Source organism: Typopeltis vanoorti, chromosome 1 (assembly GCF_054136105.1).
Source record: "Typopeltis vanoorti isolate ZY-2024b chromosome 1, IOZ_Tvanoo_1.0, whole genome shotgun sequence".
In the NCBI taxonomy this organism is placed as follows: domain Eukaryota; kingdom Metazoa; phylum Arthropoda; class Arachnida; order Uropygi; family Thelyphonidae; genus Typopeltis; species Typopeltis vanoorti.
Genome location: NC_143549.1, coordinates 30,528,790 through 30,551,516, shown reverse-complemented (window position 1 = coordinate 30,551,516; position 22,727 = coordinate 30,528,790). Strand labels below are relative to the sequence as shown.

General features: G+C 37.6%; 2 protein-coding genes across 3 annotated transcripts in view; one reads left to right on the top strand and one right to left on the bottom strand.

Moving 5' to 3' along the window:
* Positions 1-22,727, top strand: part of LOC150109861 (uncharacterized) — a 391,072-nt gene that overhangs the window by 164,265 nt on the left and 204,080 nt on the right. The gene's annotated exons all lie outside the window — the stretch shown is intronic.
* LOC150109862 (uncharacterized) overlaps positions 1-22,727 on the bottom strand; it is a 244,348-nt gene that overhangs the window by 46,306 nt on the left and 175,315 nt on the right. Inside the window, exon 20 of the mRNA XM_090396070.1 lies at positions 22,045-22,202. Coding sequence (XP_090252196.1) covers positions 22,045-22,202 — 158 coding nt within the window. The remainder of the gene's footprint in view (positions 1-22,044; positions 22,203-22,727) is intronic.

Here is a 22,727-nt window from a genome sequence, read left to right as displayed (position 1 = left end):
CTTTTGCAATGTTCCCCCTAAACTTCAACTCCCTATCCACCAGCACTCCCAAATCCCTGGCCTCATCAATCTCCTGGGGTACGGTTCCACCTATGCGATATACTGCTGCTATTCTTTTCGCCCCAAAGTGCATAACCTTACACTTTGCCACATTAAACTGACATCCATTTTTCCTAGCCCAGTTCTCCAAACTATCCAAATCATCCTGTAAAATTTTGACATCCTGTGCACTCACAATTGCTCTACCCAACTTTGCATCATCAGCAAACAAGTGAACACTTCCTCTCAAATCCTTTCCAATATCATTGATGAACAAATTGAAAAGCAGTGGTCCAAGAACAGAGCCCTGCGGCACTCCACTAGTCACAAGACGTCTTTTTGACTCCACTCCTAAATAAACCACTCTCTGGTATCTCTCCTTCAACCACCCTCCTATCCATCTTACCAACCCTATATCTATCCCCAGCTGCTCCAGTTTACTGATTAGGGTTCCATGTGGTATTCTGTCAAAGGCCTTGGCAAGGTCCAGTAGTATCACTGTAAACCCATTACCCCTATCCAGTTCAGCCGTCACTGTGTTATAAAACGTGAGCAACTTACTGAGGCATGATCTACCCTTCACAAAACCATGCTGTCCCCCATACAATATCCCATTTTCATCTATCCAATCCTGTATTCTTTTCTTGACTAATTTCTCTAAGACCTTGACAATGATTCCTGATATGCTAATCGGTCGGTAATTTACAACAGCAGTCTTGGAACCATCTTTATGCAGTGGAACTATTTTCCCCTCCTTCCACCCGCTCGGGACTAACCCAGACCCGAGACTCAAATTAAACAAAATGGTCAAGGGTACTGACAATTCTTTAGCTGCTTCTCGTACAACACGAGCTGGTATACCATTAAATCCCGCAGATGTATTGACATTGAGGTTATGCAATAGACTACTCACCTCCACTTCATTCACCACAATTCCCGTATAATCTACTGGTTTATTCGTTTCTGCAATGTCACCACCTGGATGATATATTCTTGCAAAGTGCTCACTCAGTAACTCAGCTATCTCAACTGATTCAGTTACCTCCCTACCATCGGCATTCTTTAAAATCATTCTGCCATGTACATTTTTCCTTTTACTTGCTACATATCTAAAAAACTGTTTAGGATTCTCTTTAGCCTGCATGGCCAATGTTCTTTCGTAATCCTTTTTTGCTTTTCTTACCACACTCGTCACCCTTCTGGCCTGCGCTTTATACCGTTCATGTGCCTGCCGGTCACCTTTCTCCTTAAATTCCCTCCATAGTTGTTTCTTTTTTTTGCAGCTCAAGCTTAATGGTGTTATTCATCCATTTAACCCCTACTTGATTTATTATTCGGACTCTAGGTATACAGTCAGCCATTGCTTCATGCAAGCACTTCTTAACTACCTCCCATGCACTATCAACTTCTAGTCCTTGCAGTTGTACATGCCATGGCACTGAGCCAATCAAACTCCTAAGCTTGTCATACTTTCCAGCCCGATAATTCCACATGTACCCTGTCTTAATTGAAAATTCTACACCTTTAGCCACCTCCCAAGTCAAGACCCTATGATCACTCTCACCGATTGGTGGCAATGTGGTCATATTTGTTACAGCCAAATCCTCAGATGTAATTACTAGGTCAAGCACTCTCTGACCCCTAGTATTTTCCAGTACATGCTGCCGCAGATAGTTATCCCTTAATAACCGCATAAAATCCAATTCCTTCCTCCTGTGTGTCCTCTCCTCACTTCAATCAATGCGACCATAGTTGAAATCTCCCATAATAATCACCCTCCTTCCACTCATTTCTTCTATTTGCTTGTGCATATTGTCACCACTATCTTTTCCATCACCTGGTTTATAGTAGCACCCAATTGTATATTTAGTTCTGCTAGCCACAATCTCACACCAAATGGCCTCAAAAGTGCTCTTTTCTCTATCCTGCAATTCAACTTCTATTCTCCTTGGCTGTAGCTCATCGGCTATCATCAACAATACTCCTCCTCCCATTTTATTCTCTCTGTCATTCCTGAACACACTATACCCATCACATTCAATCCCACTAGCTATATCATCTACAGTCAGCCATGTTTCACTAATACCAATAACCTGTGGTCTGGAAGTGCCAACCATGGCCAAAAACTCTTCCTTCTTGTTCCTAATACTCGTAGTATTAGTATACATGAATTTAAGACCCCCATTAGCCCCAACCTTACCTTGATGCCTTATATTAACTATCCCACTCTGGTTTGTTGTCCTTATTTGCTCTAGCATATTATATTCATTCTTACATTCAACTGCCTCCCTAAAGTCTGCATATCTTCTCCCCCCCTTTTAATAAATCTAGTTTCCCTGAATTTGCACATCCACCACATTCAGCAACATTTTCTCAAGTCTTCTTACACCATAACCATTCAAATGCAAGCCATCCATCTTATATAGATCCTTTCGCCCATCAAACTCACTCCACACGTACACAAATTCCACACCACTCGTCACACATAACCTACGCACAAAGGCATTCGCAATTATGGCCCTCCTTTTAAACATTTCACTGTCATATCGTGGCAAAAGACTAATCATTCTAACTCTCTCACTCTTTTCTTTTGCTACCTCAAACAATTCATTCAGGTCTTCTATCATTTCCATTTTATCTCCTTTCAAATCATTCGTACCTGCCACAACAATCATTTCTTTCACCCTTTCCTTTTGCTCTCTAATAGACTCAGTTACGTCCTTTATGGTCGCACCAGGTTGGTACAATTTTGTCAAATCCTCTACTAACACACCTCGTACTAACGAGTCTCCATACAGCACTCTATCCTTCATTTTGTTCATGTTCACATTCATACACCTATTTTTCCTGTCATACCTTTTATTATTGGTTGGTTCATTCAGTCGACTTTTGTTCATGCACTCTAGCTGCTGTTTTGCCCTTTCTATCGCACCATTCAACAACGCGATCTCACTCAATGCATCTATCTCATCTTTTTTATTCTCTGAGAAACCATTAATACTATCATTCACACTCTCATAATTCTCATGTACAACCTTGCCGTTTCTTGTCATATCGCTATTTTCTTCATTCTGAAGTTTGACAAAAATATCACACTCACGATCCGAAATACACTTCAATTCCTCATTCTCCCTACATTTTCTACACACATTCAATCCTTTATTATCATCTATCCACACTCTGACCGCACTCCGCAAAGCGTACATTTCACAGCTAGTACACTGACTCATTTCTTTGATACTACTGTTCTTTGATAACGATGCTGAACCATCATTACTGGCCGCCATTTTCCTTCGTACAGGTGCCATAATTATTGCAACGTGTTTTATCAAATAATAAGTTATACACACCAAAAACACACAAACAGACGCACTAAAATACGCAAGGCAAACAAAACTACGCAATATTAACTAATTTTATCAACGATAACTGAAAATAATACTTATCTTATCAGGAGCTTGCACAAACACTACACACCACGATATAACCTCGAACTCAACCCCAGTTTCAAATCGTTTATTTCAAATCATTAATTGTCATTAATGATATTAATATTATTATAAAGGAGTGTCATTAATAATTATTAATGACACTCCTTTACTGCAACTCAGATAAGAAGAAGAAGCCCAAAAATATGAACTCCCTATTACCTATAAACTCATTAAACAAATGCATAACCTAATTGCCTTCTCCAAAAGATAAACTTTCACCATCAATGCTACCTGGCATGTGCAAAGTGCCGTGTTTGTGCGAGTTATTTTACTATGGACAAACAGAAAGATCTGTCAAACATATCCCTGAACATCAAGACCACATCTGTCTTATCAAACTTCTTAAATCTAGCCTAGCCTCGTGCAGGATGGGATTGAAAACCCAGGCCATAGGATGAAATAGGAAAACACCAAGCTGCTACATAGATCCATATATAAACAAACATTAATACAAAGAAAGTGCTGAAGCCCTACTTCATTAACCTAATCTCGATCATAATGACAGTATTATTATTCCAAACATGTGGAAAATTGTCATCAACTGTATTAAATAAATTTAAACAATCTTGCCATAAATACTGTTTCAACTTCCACACAACCCAGCATGGCTCATAGACTTCTGCAAGTATGTTTCTATTATTATTATTATTATTAGACACCTCTAGGGAGTCCAAGGACTCATCGAGGGAGGGCACCTGTTCTACACTCTGTCACCACCTCTCAGTCCATCAACTGACCACAACTACACAAATGCCATCTACTGCCGACCACTAGTATTTCCAAAGACAATCATAAACATCCATGCCCACAGTGGGATTCGAACCCACAGCCTTTTGGAGAGCAGATATGCTAACTACTCGGCCAGCCAGGCTGGCCAGTGGTGTTGTTTGCAGCCAATATTCATGTGTTTATCAGATTAAGAGATTAATGTATTAAGAGATTAAGGTTAACATGCAGTGGGGAGATTAAGAGGACTGTGTAGATGTAAAGCACATCACAAGGTTGGAATGCAGTCGCCTATTATTTTCACCATTCTTAAAATGCTCAGGATCAGTAGGATGTTTGTGTATCAGATTATTAACTGTTAGGATGATACAGAAGACAAATCTGACCACCAAATAATGACCACACTGTGTTAGGAAAGAACAGCCTGCAAATGCATGCTTTCACCATAATCCTGTGAGAACATAGAAATGATGTCACAAGAAATGAACATTTCACACAGAACTTTGTCACATGTACTAACCGATAACCTGGGGTGAGAGACTATTGTTATTCTGCTGGACACTTCCTAACACTACAGCTTATTCGTCAGAGGGTGATAAAATCAAGGACACTTCTCCAACAGTTTGTGAACAATAGATACAAAGATATCCTCTTCATAGATGGGATTTTCATTAAAGACTTTCATTTAATTGCCAGAATGATTGGGAATTTTCCCTGGATGGTCGTGCAGTGGTGGTTTGATGGGAGTTGACGTATCAGAGGATATCCAAGTTGCATTTGAGAAATTGGTCAAAACCTCCACCAAAGTGTATCAAGATACTGTGCTGGAACCTGTGGTACAGCCCCTGAAGAACAACTGGATTCATGGCAGGCAGTGGGACCTTCCAACAAGAATCAGCCTCTACACACAAGGTGAGGAACCACACAACAGTGGTTGGAGGCAGATATATCCAACCCCATATCACCATCTAATTGGCCATCTGGAAGTCCCAATTTAAATCCTCTGGCTTCAAATTGTGGTTGGAGCTTGAGGTAGTAGCTTGCAAGATATGACACCCCAATATTGCTGCCTGATGGCAGATTTGGAACAAGCAGTAGCAGCATTTCTGTTGGATGTTGTGCATTTCACTATCGATATGTGGCCTCAGGCATGGAAGCAAAAGAGGGGCATTTTAAACATTGAATGCCTATATGCACATTATACATGTGGTTTGTATGTGCTGCAAGCTGTAAATGATTAACTAATAGATTAAAGGTTTATATGTGCTGTTCAAGTTATAACAGTATTTATGGCTAGACTAGGTATAATCTCATATATATTTTAATTTATTTTCAGCCCAATAGTTTAAAAAAAAAAGGATTCCAATTTAAGGCATGCCTGTACTGTTTTTTTATTCAAATTCCTTATTGCTGTTCACTGTTTGCACTGATGATTTTGTGTCATAGGATGAAACATCTGCATAATATAATTAATACACATGTGATTCTATAGTTATCAAAAAACTTGACATCACATAAACCTCATTAATCGGGCAGTTAATACTATCTGTGATGCCTGACAAAGTGAATTTTTGTGTGGCTTATATTTTTTTTACAGAACAGAAACTCTGTCAGCTCTATATAAGAACAGCTAACTCTCTTTCATTTGAAAAGCTCTTATTAAAGTATTTATTGTGTCCTGGACAGAATTGAAATTTAGATCATTCAAACCAAAAAAGAGTATTTAATTGTGCTGCAGAGGCTATAAACTTCTTACACCAGTAATAAATGGAAGATCTATACCAGAGATGGCCAAATTTAAGTCACTATGAGCCATGTAAAAGAATCTCAAAGACTAAATAGCTGCAATTAGTTTTTTTGGGGTTGGAGGGGGAGAAGGTAATCTTAACCTATGATTTCAAAATTATTTGTTATATATCTCACATACATTTATTTTGTGTAGATGCATACTATTTATTACAATAAATGAACAAATTAAAAATATTTTTAAAAAATTTAATTATTTAATTCAATTAATTATTCAATTTGTGGGTTTGCATTTAATTTTTCCAGACTTTTCAAATCAAACTTGTAGTTTGTTAGGGCAATGCACATTAGCTCTAAGATGTTGATTCATGAGTTGTGCATGGTTCTTTGATTTGATAAATTTCATAGATAAAGATTGAGTCAAAAATTGTGAATGATTTTTTTATTTTTTGTTTTTGAAATGGCATTTTAAGTTAGTAACATTATATTTTGCGAGAGTAATTTCACAGAGAAGTGGTTTTCCTTTGTTATCAATGAATGCGAAATCTTGTTCCTCTTCCTTGTATTTTCTTTTCATATTTTTGGTGCCATAGCAGAGCATTTTAAATTATTAACATCTGACCTCCATGGAGTTAGAGACTTACATGGGAGGTACACACACAAAGCTCATCCAACCCTGCCTTAAACTGACTTAGGTGTCTAATGGATTCCACTCTCCATACAAAGAACCTTCTCCTCACTCCTCTGCTCACACCCTCCTCATACAGTTTCCAGTGATGGCCTCTTGTTCTACTCCCCCACCCTCCCATCTCTATGAAAAAACTCTTCCATGCTAACCTGATAACGACCCCTGACCAGCTTATAGGTCTCAATCATATCATACCTCCTGTTCCTATTCACAAGGCTTTGCAGTTTATGTTCTCTCAATCTGTCCTCGTACTCCACATTCCAAAGACCACTGACTGTCTTTGTGAATATTCTCTGGATCCTTTCTAACATGTCCTTGTCACCACAAAAATCTGGTAAACAGATCTAGGCAAAATCAATTAAAATATAGGAAATGAGGTAATATATGAACCATTAAATTACTTGATTCAACTTTTTTTACACAGAATTGAGTAGTGGATAAAATAACTGACAATGACATGGGTAGAATTAGTAAACTGCATAGATCACATAATAACAAACTGTGGTATCATATGCAATAAAAAATTGTAAACATTGTTATCATCATTATCAAATTCTTGATATGTACCCTCAGGGATCTGTACAGGATAATTATGATAATGCTACATGAAAAAGTTACACATTACTAACTTCCAATCAACAATTTTCCTCCAAATTAATCTGTTATCTGTCAAGACTTCAACATTATCAGATCTTATATTTCTGTCATTTAAGGCATTTTTTACTGTATCAATCCACCTACATCTTGGTCTTCCTATAGGTCTTTTTTTCCTGCCAACCTGGCAAAGAACACTTGTTTTGCTATTCTTTCCTCTCCCATTCTGTTTAAATGACCATATCATCTGAGATTAGCTCTATTAACATATTCCTGAATGCTAACGATGACTATTTCTTCTTTAATATCCTCATTTTTATGCCATCTGTCACTCCACTAATATTTCTCAGAACTCTCATATCAGCGGTCTCCAGCCTTTGATCAAGTGTTTTATTTCTAACCCAGCTCTCAGATCAATAAGTTAAAATTGGTTTGAACACTGTCTTGTATACAGCTAATTTAGTGTTTTGACTAATTTCTTTATTTTCAGTATAAATTTATTCAGCTGACTTCCTACTATACCAGCTTTAATAATTCTGTTCTCTATTTCCATATTTAATTTACCATCTTCACTAAAAATTGTAAAAAATAGCTAAAATGTTTTACTTGTTCTATAGGTTCACCATTCAGGATACATTTGATGTTTTCAATGTTCTGCCCATTTTCATTGTGTCTTTTTAATGCTGATTTTCATACCAAATTTATTACAACAGTTATTCAATTTAGTCATGAAATCTTGCAGACTTATATTGAATTTATTCAGCAAAGTAATATCATATGCATAAAGTAAAAAGCTAAGATTAGCAGGAAGTTTTTGATATTAGGTTTAATACCACTTTATTTCATAATGTGATCCATATAGATAATGAATAACAGCAGAGAGAATGTGCATCCTCTTCTCCTTCAATTCTAATTGCTGACTTATAGCTTAAATAGAGACTGTATTGCTTGATATAATTTTCCATTTACACCATAAAACTGTAGTGTTTTGAAGAGTTTCCTCTTGGTACCTTGTCATATGCCTATTTCAGATCAACGAAACTTAAATACAAATCCTTGTTGTATTCCCAAGATTTATTATTATTATTTTATGACACCTTCAAGGAGTCCAAAGACTCATCGAGGGAGGGCACCCACTCAACAACTCTTCATCTCCACCATCTACACCAGTGCTATCTGCTGCCCACCACCACTAGTATTATTTTTTGTCTATAAATTGCATGTGTCCTGAAGGCCAATTTGTCTGTATATGGGATAAAAAAAAAGAGTTTGAGAAGAAAAAAATCCTGCTGCCTCCGTATGAAATTGGTTAACTCACCTTAGTTGAAAAAACCCACATAGATTCCTCCTGTCATGACGAGAATTGAACTTAGGCCTTTTCCAACTGAAGGGCACAATGTGCTGTCATTCTTCCAATTGCGCTACAAAGGCGCTAACAATGATGGGTAGAAATAGTAAACTGCATAGATCACATAACAAACTGTGGTACCAAATGCAGTAAAAAAAAATGTAGACAGTATCATCATTATCATCATCATCAAATTCGTAATATGTACTCTCTGGGCGGGGGTGGGGGGTATCTTCACCAAGATTGTTCTCTTGATGAAGAACAAGCTTATTTTTCACCAAGCTTCTCAGATTTTTCTTAGCCATTTCTCAAGTATATTTGCATAACTCTTACCAGGAACACTAAGCAGGGAAATACTTCTGTAATTGTCACATTCAGTTTTATTTCCCTTTTTACAGATGGGTACTATGAGAGCTCTGCTAAATTATCTGGAATTCAACCCTGTGACTGACCAGGAGTATTCCTAGTTGAATATCATCGACTCCAGCTGCCTTTCCACATTTTAGGTTTTTAATCTCTTTCACAACTTCAAGTATGGATATGTATTCCTAACTACATTCCTCTTGGGAGTTTTTTTAGCTTCATGTTGACACTGCTTCTTTCATTTACCAATTTTTGAAAGTAATTACTCCAGACACCTAAAATATCTTTATATTCAGTTTTCATGGTATCTTTATCATCTCTGATTCCTTTTACAGTACTTTTTCCTCCATTTCTAGGCTTTTTCAATAGTCTCCAGAATATTTTGCCACCTTCCTGATATTTATTTTCTATGTTTTACCAAGATCCTCTCATTACTTTTGTTTAGCAAGTTTTTGATTTTCGTACATTTTTCTCTATATTTGTTAAGAATACAAGCTGACTCATTGCCAGAAACTTTTAATATGCTTTCTTTTCCTTGACTGCCTCTTTAACTTCCTGATTCTACCATGGAGTTCTGATTTTTCTGTCCTTACAGACAACCTCACCACATGTCTGTTTGGCTGAATCAACGTTATCTTCAGGGATTGCCATTGAATCTCCAAGGTTTAGTTCTTGTTTTCAACCTCTTTTATTTTTTCTTCAATAGTGTTTGTGTATCTTCACCTCTGAGAGCTTTTCAACCTTGATTCATTTTAAAACTTTCTTATATACTCTTCTTTTCAATATGAAATTCAATTTTATCCTGCTCAAAACTAAATAGTGATCACTTCCTATTTCAAATCCTCTCTATGCTCTCGTATCTTGAACCAGTGGGAAAATATCGCTATCAACTATAACATAGTCAATGAGACTTTTCTTATTTCTTGCATCTTCTGTCCAGCATTTGTGCAGATTTTTATATTTGAATATGTTGTTAGTAATAAAATCATATTGGGTTCGAGGTTATATGCTGGGTGGTCGGTGTAATTTAGCGCTCATGTAAAATTTGTGATTTTTGGTGTTTTTTTTGTGTGTGTTTTTCCTTAGAAAATTGGTTTTATAGTATATTAGAATGATTTTCGTGTTTTTGGAGTATTTTGTGTGTCTTTATAACATATTTTATTGGGGCTGTTGCCGCTAGAGAGATTTGTAGTGTGTAGTGTTCTGAAAGCTCCAGATAAGATAAGTATTATTTTCATAAATAATACTTATCTTATTTATGATAAGTATTAAATAATTTTGATAAATTTATTTAATATTGCATAGTTTTGTTTGCCTTGCGTCTCTTAGTGCATCTTTTGTGTGTTTTTGGTGTGTAATAATTTATAATTTGATAAAATACATTGCAAGTAAGTATAGCTCCGGTACGAAGGAAAATGGCGGCTAGTAATGATGGTTCGCCATCTTTATCAAAGAACAGTAGTATAAAAGAGATGATTCAGTGTACTAGCTGCGAAATATATGCTTTGCCGAGTGTGGTCGGAGTGTGGTTAGATGATAATAAAGGAGTGAATGTGTGTGAAAAAGGTAGGGAGAATGAGAAATCAAAGAGTATTTCGGATCGTGAGTGTGATATTTTTGTCAAACTTCAGAATGAAGAAAATAGGGATATGACAAGAAACGGCGAGGTTGTATCAGAGAATTGTGAGAGTGTGAATGATAGTATTAATGGTTTTACTGAGAATAAAAAAGATGAGATAGACGCAATGAGTGAGATCGCGTTGTTGAATGGTGCGAAACAAACGGCAAAACAGCAGCTAGAACGTATGAGCAAAAGTCGACTGAATGAACCAGCCAATAATAAAAAGTATGACAGGAAAAATAGACGTATGAGTGTGAACATGAACAAAATGAAGGATAGAGTGCTGTATGGAGACTCGTTAGTACGAGGTGTGTTAGTAGAGGATTTGACAAAATCGTACCAACCTGGTGCGACCATAAAGGACGTAACTGAGTCTATTAGAGAGCAAAAGGAAAAGGTGAAAGAAATGATTGTTGTGGCAGGTACGAATGATTTGAAAGGAGATAAAATGGAAATGATAGAAGACCTGAATGAATTGTTTGAGGTAGCAAAAGAAAAGAGTGAGAGAGTTAGAATGATTAGTCTTTTGCCACGATATGACAGTGAAATGTTTAAAAGGAGGGCCATAATTGCGAATGCCTTTGTGCGTAGGTTATGTGTGACGAGTGGTGTGGAATTTGTAGATGTGTGGAGTGAGTTTGATGGGCGAAAGGATATATATAAGATGGATGGCTTGCATTTGAATGGTTACGATGTAAGAAGACTTGAGAAAATGTTGCTGAATGTGGTGGATGTGCAAATTCAGGGAAACTAGATTTATTAAAAGGGGGGGAGAAGATATGCAGACTTTAGGGAGGCAGTTGAGTGTATGAATGAGTATATTATGCCCGAGCAAGTACGAAGGACAACAAATCAGAATGGGATAGTTAGTATAAGGCATCAAAGTAGGGATGGGACAAATGGGCTTCTGCAATTCATGTACACTAATGCCAGGAGTATTAGGAACCAGAAGGAAGAGTTTTTGGCCATGGTTGGCACTTCCAGACCACAGGTTATTAGTATTAGTGAAACATGGCTAACTGTAGATGATATAACTAGTGGGATTGAATGTGATGGGTATAGTGTGTTCAGGAATGACAGGGAGAATAAAATGGGGGGAGGAGTATTGTTGATGATAGCCGATGAGCTGCAGCCAAAGAAAATAGAAGTTGAATTGCAGGATAGAGAAAAGAGCACATTTGAGGCCATTTGGTGTGAGATTGTGGCTAGCAGAACTAAATATACAATTGGGTGCTGCTATAAACCAGGTGATGGAAAAGATGGTGGTGACAGTATGCACAAGCAAATAGAAGAAATGAGTGGAAGGAGGGTGATTATTATGGGAGATTTCAACTATGGTCGCATTGATTGGAGTGAGGAGAGGACACACGGGAGGAAGGAATTGGATTTTATGCGGTTATTAAGGGATAACTATCTGCGGCAGCATGTAATGGAAAATACTAGGGGTCAGAGAGTGCTTGACCTAGTAATTACATCTGAGGATTTGGCTGTAACAAATATGACCACATTGCCACCAATCGGTGAGAGTGATCATAGGGTCTTGACTTGGGAGGTGGCTAAAGGTGTAGAATTTTCAATTAAGACAGGGTACATGTGGAATTATCGGGCTGGAAAGTATGACAAGCTTAGGAGTTTGATTGGTTCAGTGCCATGGCATGTACAACTGCAAGGACTAGAAGTCGATAGTGCATGGGAGGTAGTTAAGAAGTGTTTGCATGAAGCCATGGCTGACTGTATACCTAGAGTCCGAATAATAAATCAACTAGAGTTTAAATGGATGAATAACACCATTAAGCTTGAGCTGCAAAAAAAAGAAACAACTATGGAGGGAATTTAAGGAGAAAGGTGACCGGCAGGCACATGAACGGTATAAAGCATAGGCCAGAAGGGTAACGAGTGTGGTAAGAAAAGCAAAAAAGGATTACGAAAGAACATTGGCCATGCAGGCTAAAGAGAATCCTAAACAGTTTTTTAGATATGTAGCAAGTAAAAGGAAAAATGTACATGGCAGAATGATTTTAAAGAATGCCGATGGTAGGGAGGTAACTGAATCAGTTGATATAGTTGAGTTACTGAGTGAGCACTTTGCAAGAATATATCATCCAGGTGGTGACATTGCTGAAACGAATGTACCAGTAGATTATACGGGAATTGTGGTGAATGAAGTGGATGTGAGTAGTCTATTGCATAACCTCAATGTCAATACATCTGTGGGATTGGATGGTATACCAGCTCATGTTGTACGAGAAGCAGCTAAAGAATTGTCAGTACCCTTGACCATTTTGTTTAATTTGAGTCTCGGGTCTGGGTTAGTCCTGAGGGGGTGGAAAGAGGGGGGAAATAGTTCCACTGCATAAAGGTAGTTCCAAGACTGCTGTTGTAAATTTCTGACCGATTAGCATATCAGGAATCATTGTCAAGGTCTTAGAGAAATTAGTCAAGAAAAGAATACAGGATTGGATAGATGAAAATGGGATATTGTATGGGGGACAACATGGTTTTGTGAAGGGTAGATCATGCCTCAGTAACTTGCTCACGTTTTATAACACAGCAATGGCTGAACTGGATAAGGGTAATTGGTTTACAGTAATACTACTGGACCTTGCCAAGGCTTTTGATATGATACCACATAGAACCTTAATCAGTAAACTGGAGCAGATTGGAATAGATATAGGATTGGTAAGAGGGATAGGAGGGTGGTTGAAGGAGAGATACCAGAGAGTGGTTTATTCAGGAGTGGAGTCTAAAAGACGGCTTGTGACTAGTGGAGTGCCACAGGGCACTGTTCTTGGACCACTGCTTTTCAATTTGTTCATCAATGATATAGGAAAGTATTTGAGAGGAAGTGTTCACTTGTTTGCTGATGATGCAAAGTTGGGTAGAGCAATTACGAGTGCACAGGATGTCAAAATTTTACAGGATGATTTGGATAGTTTGGAGGACTGGGCTAGGAAAAATGGATATCAATTTAATGTGCCAAAGTGTAAGGTTATGCACTTTGGGGTGAAAAGAATAGCAGCAGTATATCGCATTGGTGGAACTATACTCCAGGAGATTGATGAGGCCAGGGATTTGGCAGTGTTGGTGGATAGGGAATTGAAGTTTAGGGGCACATTGCAAAAGTGACTAAAACAGCTCACCAAATCACTTGGCTTCTGAAAAATACTTTAACATGCAGAGACAAACAAGTTGTTGTTCCTCTGTATCGAGCCTTGATAATACCCCATTTGGACTACTGTGTCCAGTTATGGGCACCAGGGTTTCTTTGTGATGGGGAGGAAGTGGAGAGGATCCAGAGACGAGTGACCAAGATGATAGCAGGTCTGTGGAATGAACCTTATGAGAATAGGTTGAAGATTTGTGGGTTGCAGAAATTGGTCGATAGGCGAAGGAGGGGTGATATGATTGAGACATTCAAATGACTGAAGGGTTTCTATAAGATTGATCCAGAAGATATTTTTGAAAATATGACTGGTGGTGGAAGGACTAGGGGCCATAAATGGAAGCTGGGCAAGAGCGTGGTTGACAAGGGTGTTAGAGCTAGGTTTTTTACTTGGAGAGTAGTGAATGAGTGGAATAAGCTTCCAGAGTCTGTTGTGGGTGCTAAGACCGTGAATGAGTTCAAGGCAAGGTATGATAGATACTGTGTGAATGTCGAATAGTTGTTCTTGACATGATGGTAGGGCCTCCCTCGATGAGTCTGTCGACTCCTTGGAGTTGCCCGGAACAATAATAATAATAATAATAACTAGTCCGTTCTGAACAGAATTCCAGCAGGCACTTACCATTATTATTAGCTTTTGCTTTTTTCCCCAAACATTTCTATATGTCTAGTAATCATTTCCTACTCTGCCGTTTGAATCTCTAATAAGGACCAACATTTTCTTTTTCATTGTGCTACTGCCTTCTCTTGTGTCTCAAAAACTTCCTCCATTTCTTCCTTGGTCTCATTGGTTCCCCATTTTGATATTTTTCCACATCACTCTACTTGATATTGCCTGTCATTCAAGACGATTATTCTCATATTTAGTGTTGAACACTATAGCTGCTCCCTCTTTTCCCCATTTGTTATTGCCTGAATATAACATTTTGCATTTATTGCTTAGAAAGATCTCACCTGTTTTTGTCGTCTTTGTTTCAGTCAGGCCTATTTTGTCGATCTGGTACTTATCCAGTTCTTCTGCTAGTTCCATCCCTTTTCCACTGATGCTTGTTACATTGATGGTATAAATCCTGAATTCTGCTGATTTTTTATTTTTTTTTAAATTTAATTTGATTTGAAATCACTTTTTGATTTTAGCATCCAGAAAACTCAAAGCAGTAACACAATCATCAGTCACGTTTTATAATTGAATCTGTGCACCATATAATATTATTCTTTTTTTATGATCATACTTATTTATAATTTCCATGATGCAGTAATTTACCTGATTTAGTGCTTTGGGTTTTTCCTTTTGCTTTTTACCTTTCATGTCTTTCTAATGCCTCCCTAATCACTTTCAGCTTTTTCCAATTCTCTTGTCATCTGTCTAATAATTTATTTTAATCTAAATATTTCTAATATTAATTTATACTCGGTATCCTTGTCAGTTTCTGAAATGGTATGATTCTGTTCATTTGTACAAGTCTCTTTGTTTATAGTTTTTCTCTCTTCAGGTTAATTTTCCTCTTATTTCACTATTCTATTGTTTATGCTAGCTTTTGGCACCATTTTAGGAAACTGCTTTAATATGACAGTATTCCAGCAATTATTCTAAGGAAAAAAGACAATAAAATGGAATAAAAGTCACCAGTTTCATAGGAGCATTAAATAAATTGACTGAGGCTATATAGCCTTTATTATCCTGATTCAACAGCATGTGCATTTGATGAACAAGTTTAGAGTTGTGTCTGTTTACACTCACATATTCAAAACTTTGAAAGGTGTTCTTCTTTTTTAATGATGTATGTAAGCCTTGCTTTTATCTTTTAGTTTTTTAAAAAAAATGTTTGAAACTGTAAACCGCATTTGAAATAATAATTTATTATTATTAGATGATGATGATGTTATTGCCATCATATTCATTGTTATAATGATTATTGTCATCTGCAACACGTCATGACTACAAAATCAAAAGATTCAATGTTATTGGAAGTCTATCATTAACTGTCACTATGTCTGTCACACGATATCTTAAAGTTCTTGTTTCTGTACTCTCCACTTGTGTTCCACATATTCCACACTCTTCAGCAATCTTCAACACTCTACAAGCATACTTTTCAATCCTTTGCTTTCCCATTCCCCACATCAAATTTCCATAAATGATTTCTTGTTCACTCTTCTTCTTTTTCTATACTTGGTAAAACATTTTAGCCTGTGCATTTCTATCACATTATATTTCTTTCTCTTAATCTGCCAAGTCCTACATATGACATTCCCTAACATTCTGGTCCTGATATAACTCAGTCACTCTTGTCAGATTCTTTGCACAGTCATCTCCTCATCACTAACCCTAGAAATATATATGATATGCAGTATATTATAAATCATATATTATATAAATAATATATGATTATATATTATTATATAATCATATGACTCAGTCACTCTTGTCAGATTCTTTTCACAGTCATCTCATCACTAACACCAGTAATCTGTACGACACAGTGCATTATAAATCATATATCATATAAATAATATATGATTATTTATTATTATATAACCATCGCGATATTGTGTATTTTGGTTACCGAGAAGATGGGGTCGGTGGAAGACGATGAAGGATAAGTTTTCATTATTTAGTTATTTCATTTTATTTATTTGTATCTAGTGTACTTAAGTGTTCTGTTCGTAATTGTTTGTACTTTTTCTTATAGTTATACTCCCTAATACTTATTTAGCATTTATTTTTTTGACACTAATTAGCGACACTATTTTGAATAATGGCGACAGTTAAAATTGTAAATGCCGTATTGTCCCCCCCCCCATTTAAGGACTCCATTTTGCATGATATCTTACAGGATTTTATAGCATGCAGGACTTGTGGAATGTATGCGTTCCGGCGGTTGTATATGTAGCAGGAGAGAGAAGGGGGGAAATGCATATGCACAAAATGCAGGCAATGGGAGGAACTTAGTGATTTAGAAATGACCATAACTGATCTTGTTGAGACTATAACTGACCTCATTGAGTCAAAGACGGGAGATTCTCCACCTAGAGAGATGACTGGTACGATAGAGGGCGAGAGAAGTATGAATTAAATAACAAGAGTGGGGAGTATGGAAAGGTTGAATGATTCTGAAGTTTTAGGAGATGGTCTCAATTGGGAGAATGAATGGCAAATAATAGTGGCTGACTTACAGAGAGAGATAGATGAACTGAAAGAGCAGTGGAGTGTCTGGGGAATGCGATGAGAAGTGTGAAAGATAAGATTAAGCAGTTGGAAGAGATGAATGCAAGGCGAATCAGAGGAGGAGTGAGAGAGAGAGAGAGTTATGGGAATGAGAGAAGAGGAGAGAATAGGAACAATAGTAGAGGAGAGGGAATGAGAGAGAGTTATGGGAATGGTAGAAGAAGAGAGAATAGGAACAGTATAAGAGAGGGAATGAGAGAGAGTTATGGGAGTGATAGAAGAGGAGAAAATGGGAACAGTAGAAGAGAGGGAATGAGAGAAAGTTGTATGAATGATAGAAGAGGTGAGAATAGGATACGTAGAAGAGAGGGAATGAGTCTCAGATATAGGAATGATAGAAGAGGAAAGAATGGAAACAGCAGGAGAGGGGGGAATGAGAGGAATGCAAGGGAGCACAGGGACTAGGGATAGAGTGATGTCAGGTAAGCAGGGGAGCACAGAGAGAAAATGTTACAGGAGAGAGAGAGAGAGTGAGGGATACGTGAGGAGTGTTTGCCAGGAAGAATGATGGAAAGTGTGGCTATGGAAATTAAGAGATGTGAAAAGGTGGATGAAATGATTGTGATGGTAGGAACAAATGACTTGGGTGGTAATGTAAGTAGGGCAGCGAGAAATATGAGATTCTTGCTTGAGGGCATACGAATGAAGACACAGAGAGGAAAGATAGTGTGTGTTGCCTAGGTATGATAGTGACGAGCTGAGCAGAAAGCGGTGATATTGAATAGCATAATAGTAAGAATGTGTCAGAAGAGAGGATTGGAATATGTGGATGCTTGGAGTGTGTTTGAGAACAGAGAGGAATTGTATGCGAGAGACTGCTTGCATTTGAATGAGGAAGGACGTAGGCATCTGGAGAGATTGCTGTTCTGAACGAATCAGTGTGTCCCAGTGTAGATGATAGCAGGGGTGGCCTCTTGTGGGAATGGGTACTTGGGAGACGGTGGACGACATCAGGTAACACTGAGCCCAGTGGAGTCAGAGGGGATAATGCTGGGTATAGAAACAGTGGCATTTTTATGCTTTATATTAATGCCAGGAGTATTCGGGATAAGGGAGAGGAATTGGTGGCACTGATACATCAGCCTGGCCAAATATTATTGTGATCACCGAGACGTGGTTGACAGAAGAGGATATAATAACAGGAATAGAAGTTGCTGGGTACAGCATTTTTCGGCAGGATAGGAAGGGAAAGCGTGGTGGTGGAGTACTGCTTATGATAATTGACGACCTATGTCCTCTAAGAGTGGAGGCTTTGGAAGGCTGTGACACTAATGATTTTGAAAGCATATGGTGTGAGGTGGAGGTGGGCAAGACAGGATATTTAGTGGGGTGTTGCTACAGACCAAGGAGCACAGAGGGTGGGGACCAGGAGATGTTGAAACAGTTGAGTGTGGCAAGTGCAAGAAGAATGATTGTTATGGGAGATTTTAACTACAGCAGTATAAATTGGGGAGAGGAAGATGCATGTAGCAATAAGGGAATGGAATTTCTAGAGTTCTTGAGGGAAAAATGTCTTAGGCAACATGTAACAGAGGGAACAAGAGGTTCAAGAGTTTTGGATTTGGTTGTCACATCAGAAGAGTTGATAATAACTGAGATGACATCTCTCCCACCAGTTGGAGAGAGTGACCATAGGAGTATCAAAGAGACTGGAACGTATGTAGAATTATAAAGCAGGTGATTATAATAGTCTTAGACGTCAAGTTGGAGAAGTTTCGTGGAGGGAGGAATTGGAAGGCTGGGATATCAAATAGTGCTTAGGAAATTGTGAAGGAATATTTGTTAGCAGCAATGGAAAGCTGTATTCCACAAGTGAAGAAGAGGACACAATTTGGAGTAAAGTGGATGACAAACAATATTAAACAGGAACTGCATGCTAAAAAAGAGACTGTGGAAGAGATATAAAGAGACAGGTGAAGAGAAGATGCATGAAGAATATAAGATATGGGCCAGGAGAGTGACTAGTATGGTAAGGGAGGCAAAACTGGAATATGAGAAAAGATTGGCCCTTAGATTCAAGGAAAATCCTAGGGAATTTTTTAGCTATGTGGCCAGTAGGAGAAGAAATGACTGTGGAAGAATGACATTGTGGGATAAAAATGGGAATAGAGTTACTGATGCAGAGGGCATAGTGGAATTATTCAGTGAGCACTTTATTATAGTATTTCACCCTGGAGGAGTCAATTTGAATACTAGAGGGATAGGGCAGATTCAAGGTTTAGAGGTGCAGGAGGAGAGTGTGTTCCAAATACTGATTACTCTGGATGTCAGTAGAACTGTAGGACTGGATGGTATTTCACCACGAGTTTTGAGAGAATGTGCTAGGGAACTGACATTGATCTGGCTTTTCAGTAAGTCTGGCCGCAGGAAAGGTGTCCATGGAATGGAAGGAAGGTAAGATAGTGCCATTGCATAAGGGTGGTAGCAGACTGGAAGTGTCTAATTATAGGCCAGTTTGTGTGTCATCAGTAGTTAGTAAGATCTTGGAGAAAGTAGTGAGGGACCATATATAGCATTGGGCAGATGAGAGTAATGTTATCTATGAGAATCAACATGGATTTGTGAAGGGGCACTCTTGTTTTAGCAATATGCTAGCCTTTTATAATAAAGTTACAAGAGCATTAGATGAGGGAAAGGTATATACTGCCATTTTTCTAGACTTAGCAAAGGCATTTGACAGGGTACCACATGATAAGCTGATATTCAAGTTGCACCACATGGGTCTGGATGTAAGATTGGTCAACTGGATTCAGGATTGGCTGCCTGATAGGTATCAGAGAGTTGTGTATGGTGGAGCAATATCAAAGAGGCAGAAGGTTACAAGTGGGGTTCCACAGGGCTCAGTACTGGGACCTATATTTTTTAACCTTTATATCAATGACATTGTCCATGGATTGCAAGGGGATTCAGTTGTTTGCGGATGATGCGAAGCTGGGAATGATTATTAGTAATAGTGCAGATGTGGTAGCCCTGCAAGAGGATTTGAATAAGCTAGACAGATGGGCAAATGAATGGGGGTGTCAGTTTAATGCAGCAAAATGTAAAGTCTTGAGGTTTGGGATGCTGCATACACTATGGTAGGAGTTAAACTCTAGGAAGTAGGGGAGACAAGAGATCTGGGATTGATGATTGATAGAAACCTGAAATTTAGGGGACATATTGCAAAGGTAGTGAAGGTAACACAGAGGATTGCTGCAATAATGAGAAGGACACTGACCTGCAGAGATAAAAGGGTTATCATTCTGTTGTATAAGACTCTGATTAGACCATTGTTCTCAGATCTGGTCCCCAGGATTTGAGGGGGATAAATTAACTGTGGAAAGGGTACAGAGGCGGATAACAAAGATGGTTTCAGGACTGTACAATGATAGTTATGAGGATCGGCTGAGGGAGTGTGGACTGCAGAGTTTTGTGGATAGAAGAAGGAGAGGTGATATGATTGAGACTTTTAAAACTGTTGAGAGGTGGTTACAGGGTTGATACTGGGGAGTTCTTTCGCTTGGTTGAATAGCAGGAAGGAGTCATGACAAAGGGCCATCCCTAGAAGTTATGAAAGGAAACTGTGAGAAGGAGGGTGAGGAATGGTTTCTTTGCATGGAGGGTGGTTGAACCATGAAACGCATTGTCTGATGGAGTGGTGGGAGCGAGAACGGTCAATGTGTTTAAGGAGTGATATGATAGACTTTGTGTTTCCTAGGGGGGACCTCCCTCGATGAGTCTTGATAGACTTGTGTTTCTTAGAAATGATCTCCTACGATGAGTCTTTTGACTCCATGGAGGCCTGATTAATAATAATAATATAATCTCAAGTTAAAAATCATATGCTTGAAATACACAATAGAATAGTGAAGGAAATGAAAATGATAGTGGTAACTGTAAAAAAGAACACATTGATAATCAGGATCAGATTCGTAACAAGCCATCAATTTATTATAATGCAAATATTAAAAAATGAATACATTTATAATTATTTGTGTTTAAATGAAATATCATTATCACTTCTCCAAAATTGTCTTTACCTGTAAGGGAGTATGGCAGTGTTGCAAAAATTTTAAAAGGGGTATTCTGTTGAAAGTTTGAGGAACACTGGTCTATCCTAGATAGACAACACACCTTCATTAATCACTATAGGCATCTGGCATCAAAGCCTGAAAATTGTTTTTTTCACTTAAACTACCCCCCCCCCTCTTTCTCTCTCTGTCTCACAAACACGCACAATCTTGATAGAAAATATGCATCATTTGAATATTGTGATTTGCAACTGGTTTGCTCTTCTAAAAAGAGATTATGAAAAGTACTTCATTACTGTTATCTGGAATACCAGTAGATTCTGGCCACAATCTATGTCCTGAGTTGTTGATCTTATTTCATTGGGTGACTTATATACCCATTTTGAATGTTACTTTGATGTGTGATAACAGTTCTTTTTGATTAGAGTTTCATGAGTACTGAACTTGTTTAGTTTAATCATCTTTCAATATGTAACTGGATAGGAGAGAAAGAGGAGTCATTTTTGGAAATTGTGTAAGACTGTGATTAGTGAAGGAGTAAGAAAAGATTTTTTGCTTAGAGAATGGTGAATTGGTAGAATGGGTCGCTAGAGTTCAGTCATGAGAATTCATCAGGGATTGGGCTTAAAGAAAAGTATAATAAGCATTGTGTTAATAATGGTTAGTGTGGGTCTTCCACAACAAGTCTTTGGACTAAATTGAAATGTTTATTTAATAATAATACTAATGTAAAAATGTACAGCATAATTATTTTTATCAGGTCTTCAGAATATATCTTGTAACTGTGGCTATTTATTGCTCATACCTTTCATGGGAAATTTAATATTCTTCTGTGTACCATTGAGCTTATTGCTAAGAAATCTATAATATGGATCTGTGCTTTTAAAATACTGTGAAATAATAATTGGGACAACTGAAACAGTTATAATTAATTATTGTAAATAAAATACTATTCAAAGATATGGACCACCAACATTTAAGAAGCCATACAGATTAAGTAAAAAAAAAAAAAAAAAAATTGCCTACCATATAAATAGGGACTAGGTCTAAAAAATCTTGAACTTGTTTGTCATCAGATGTTCGTTCTATTAATCTGTCACCTTGTCCTGCTAGAACAACATGTTCCAGTCTAAGCAAATCTCCTTCTCTTATCCAGTGTTCTATTAATTCATCAAGGTGATCCTCTGCAATTCAAGTAAATTTGTCAATGATAAAATAATTATGAGTGTATATTTTCACAAACTTTCTGTTATAAGATCAAATTTATCTGGATGAAGCTGAAACTTTTCTGGTTAACCGGTTATTAACCAATTAACCAGTACAAGTTTTACTTTCATGAAACATTTTTATAGACTAATATAAATGTATTATATTTAATGATATTTAATGAATCTTTAACCAAACACTTCATGCTATTTCAGCAGTATTGTACCTTTTGCATCCATGTTTTGGCGAATAGATACAGTATATACATTGTAACTGTCAGGGGAATTTTTTTTTTTTTTTATGTTGGATCCATACACGAGAGATTGGTTGATCAACCTATAGCACATTATTACCGTGTATCAGAAGAGAATTAGGAAACAAGGAACTTGTTCACGTTGGATTTGAAGGCTTGTGCATCGTATTCCTTGGGAAACACATGAGAGGGAAGGCTGTTCCACAATACAGCAGCAATAGGAAGAGAAATTTCTATGAGTATGAAGTTT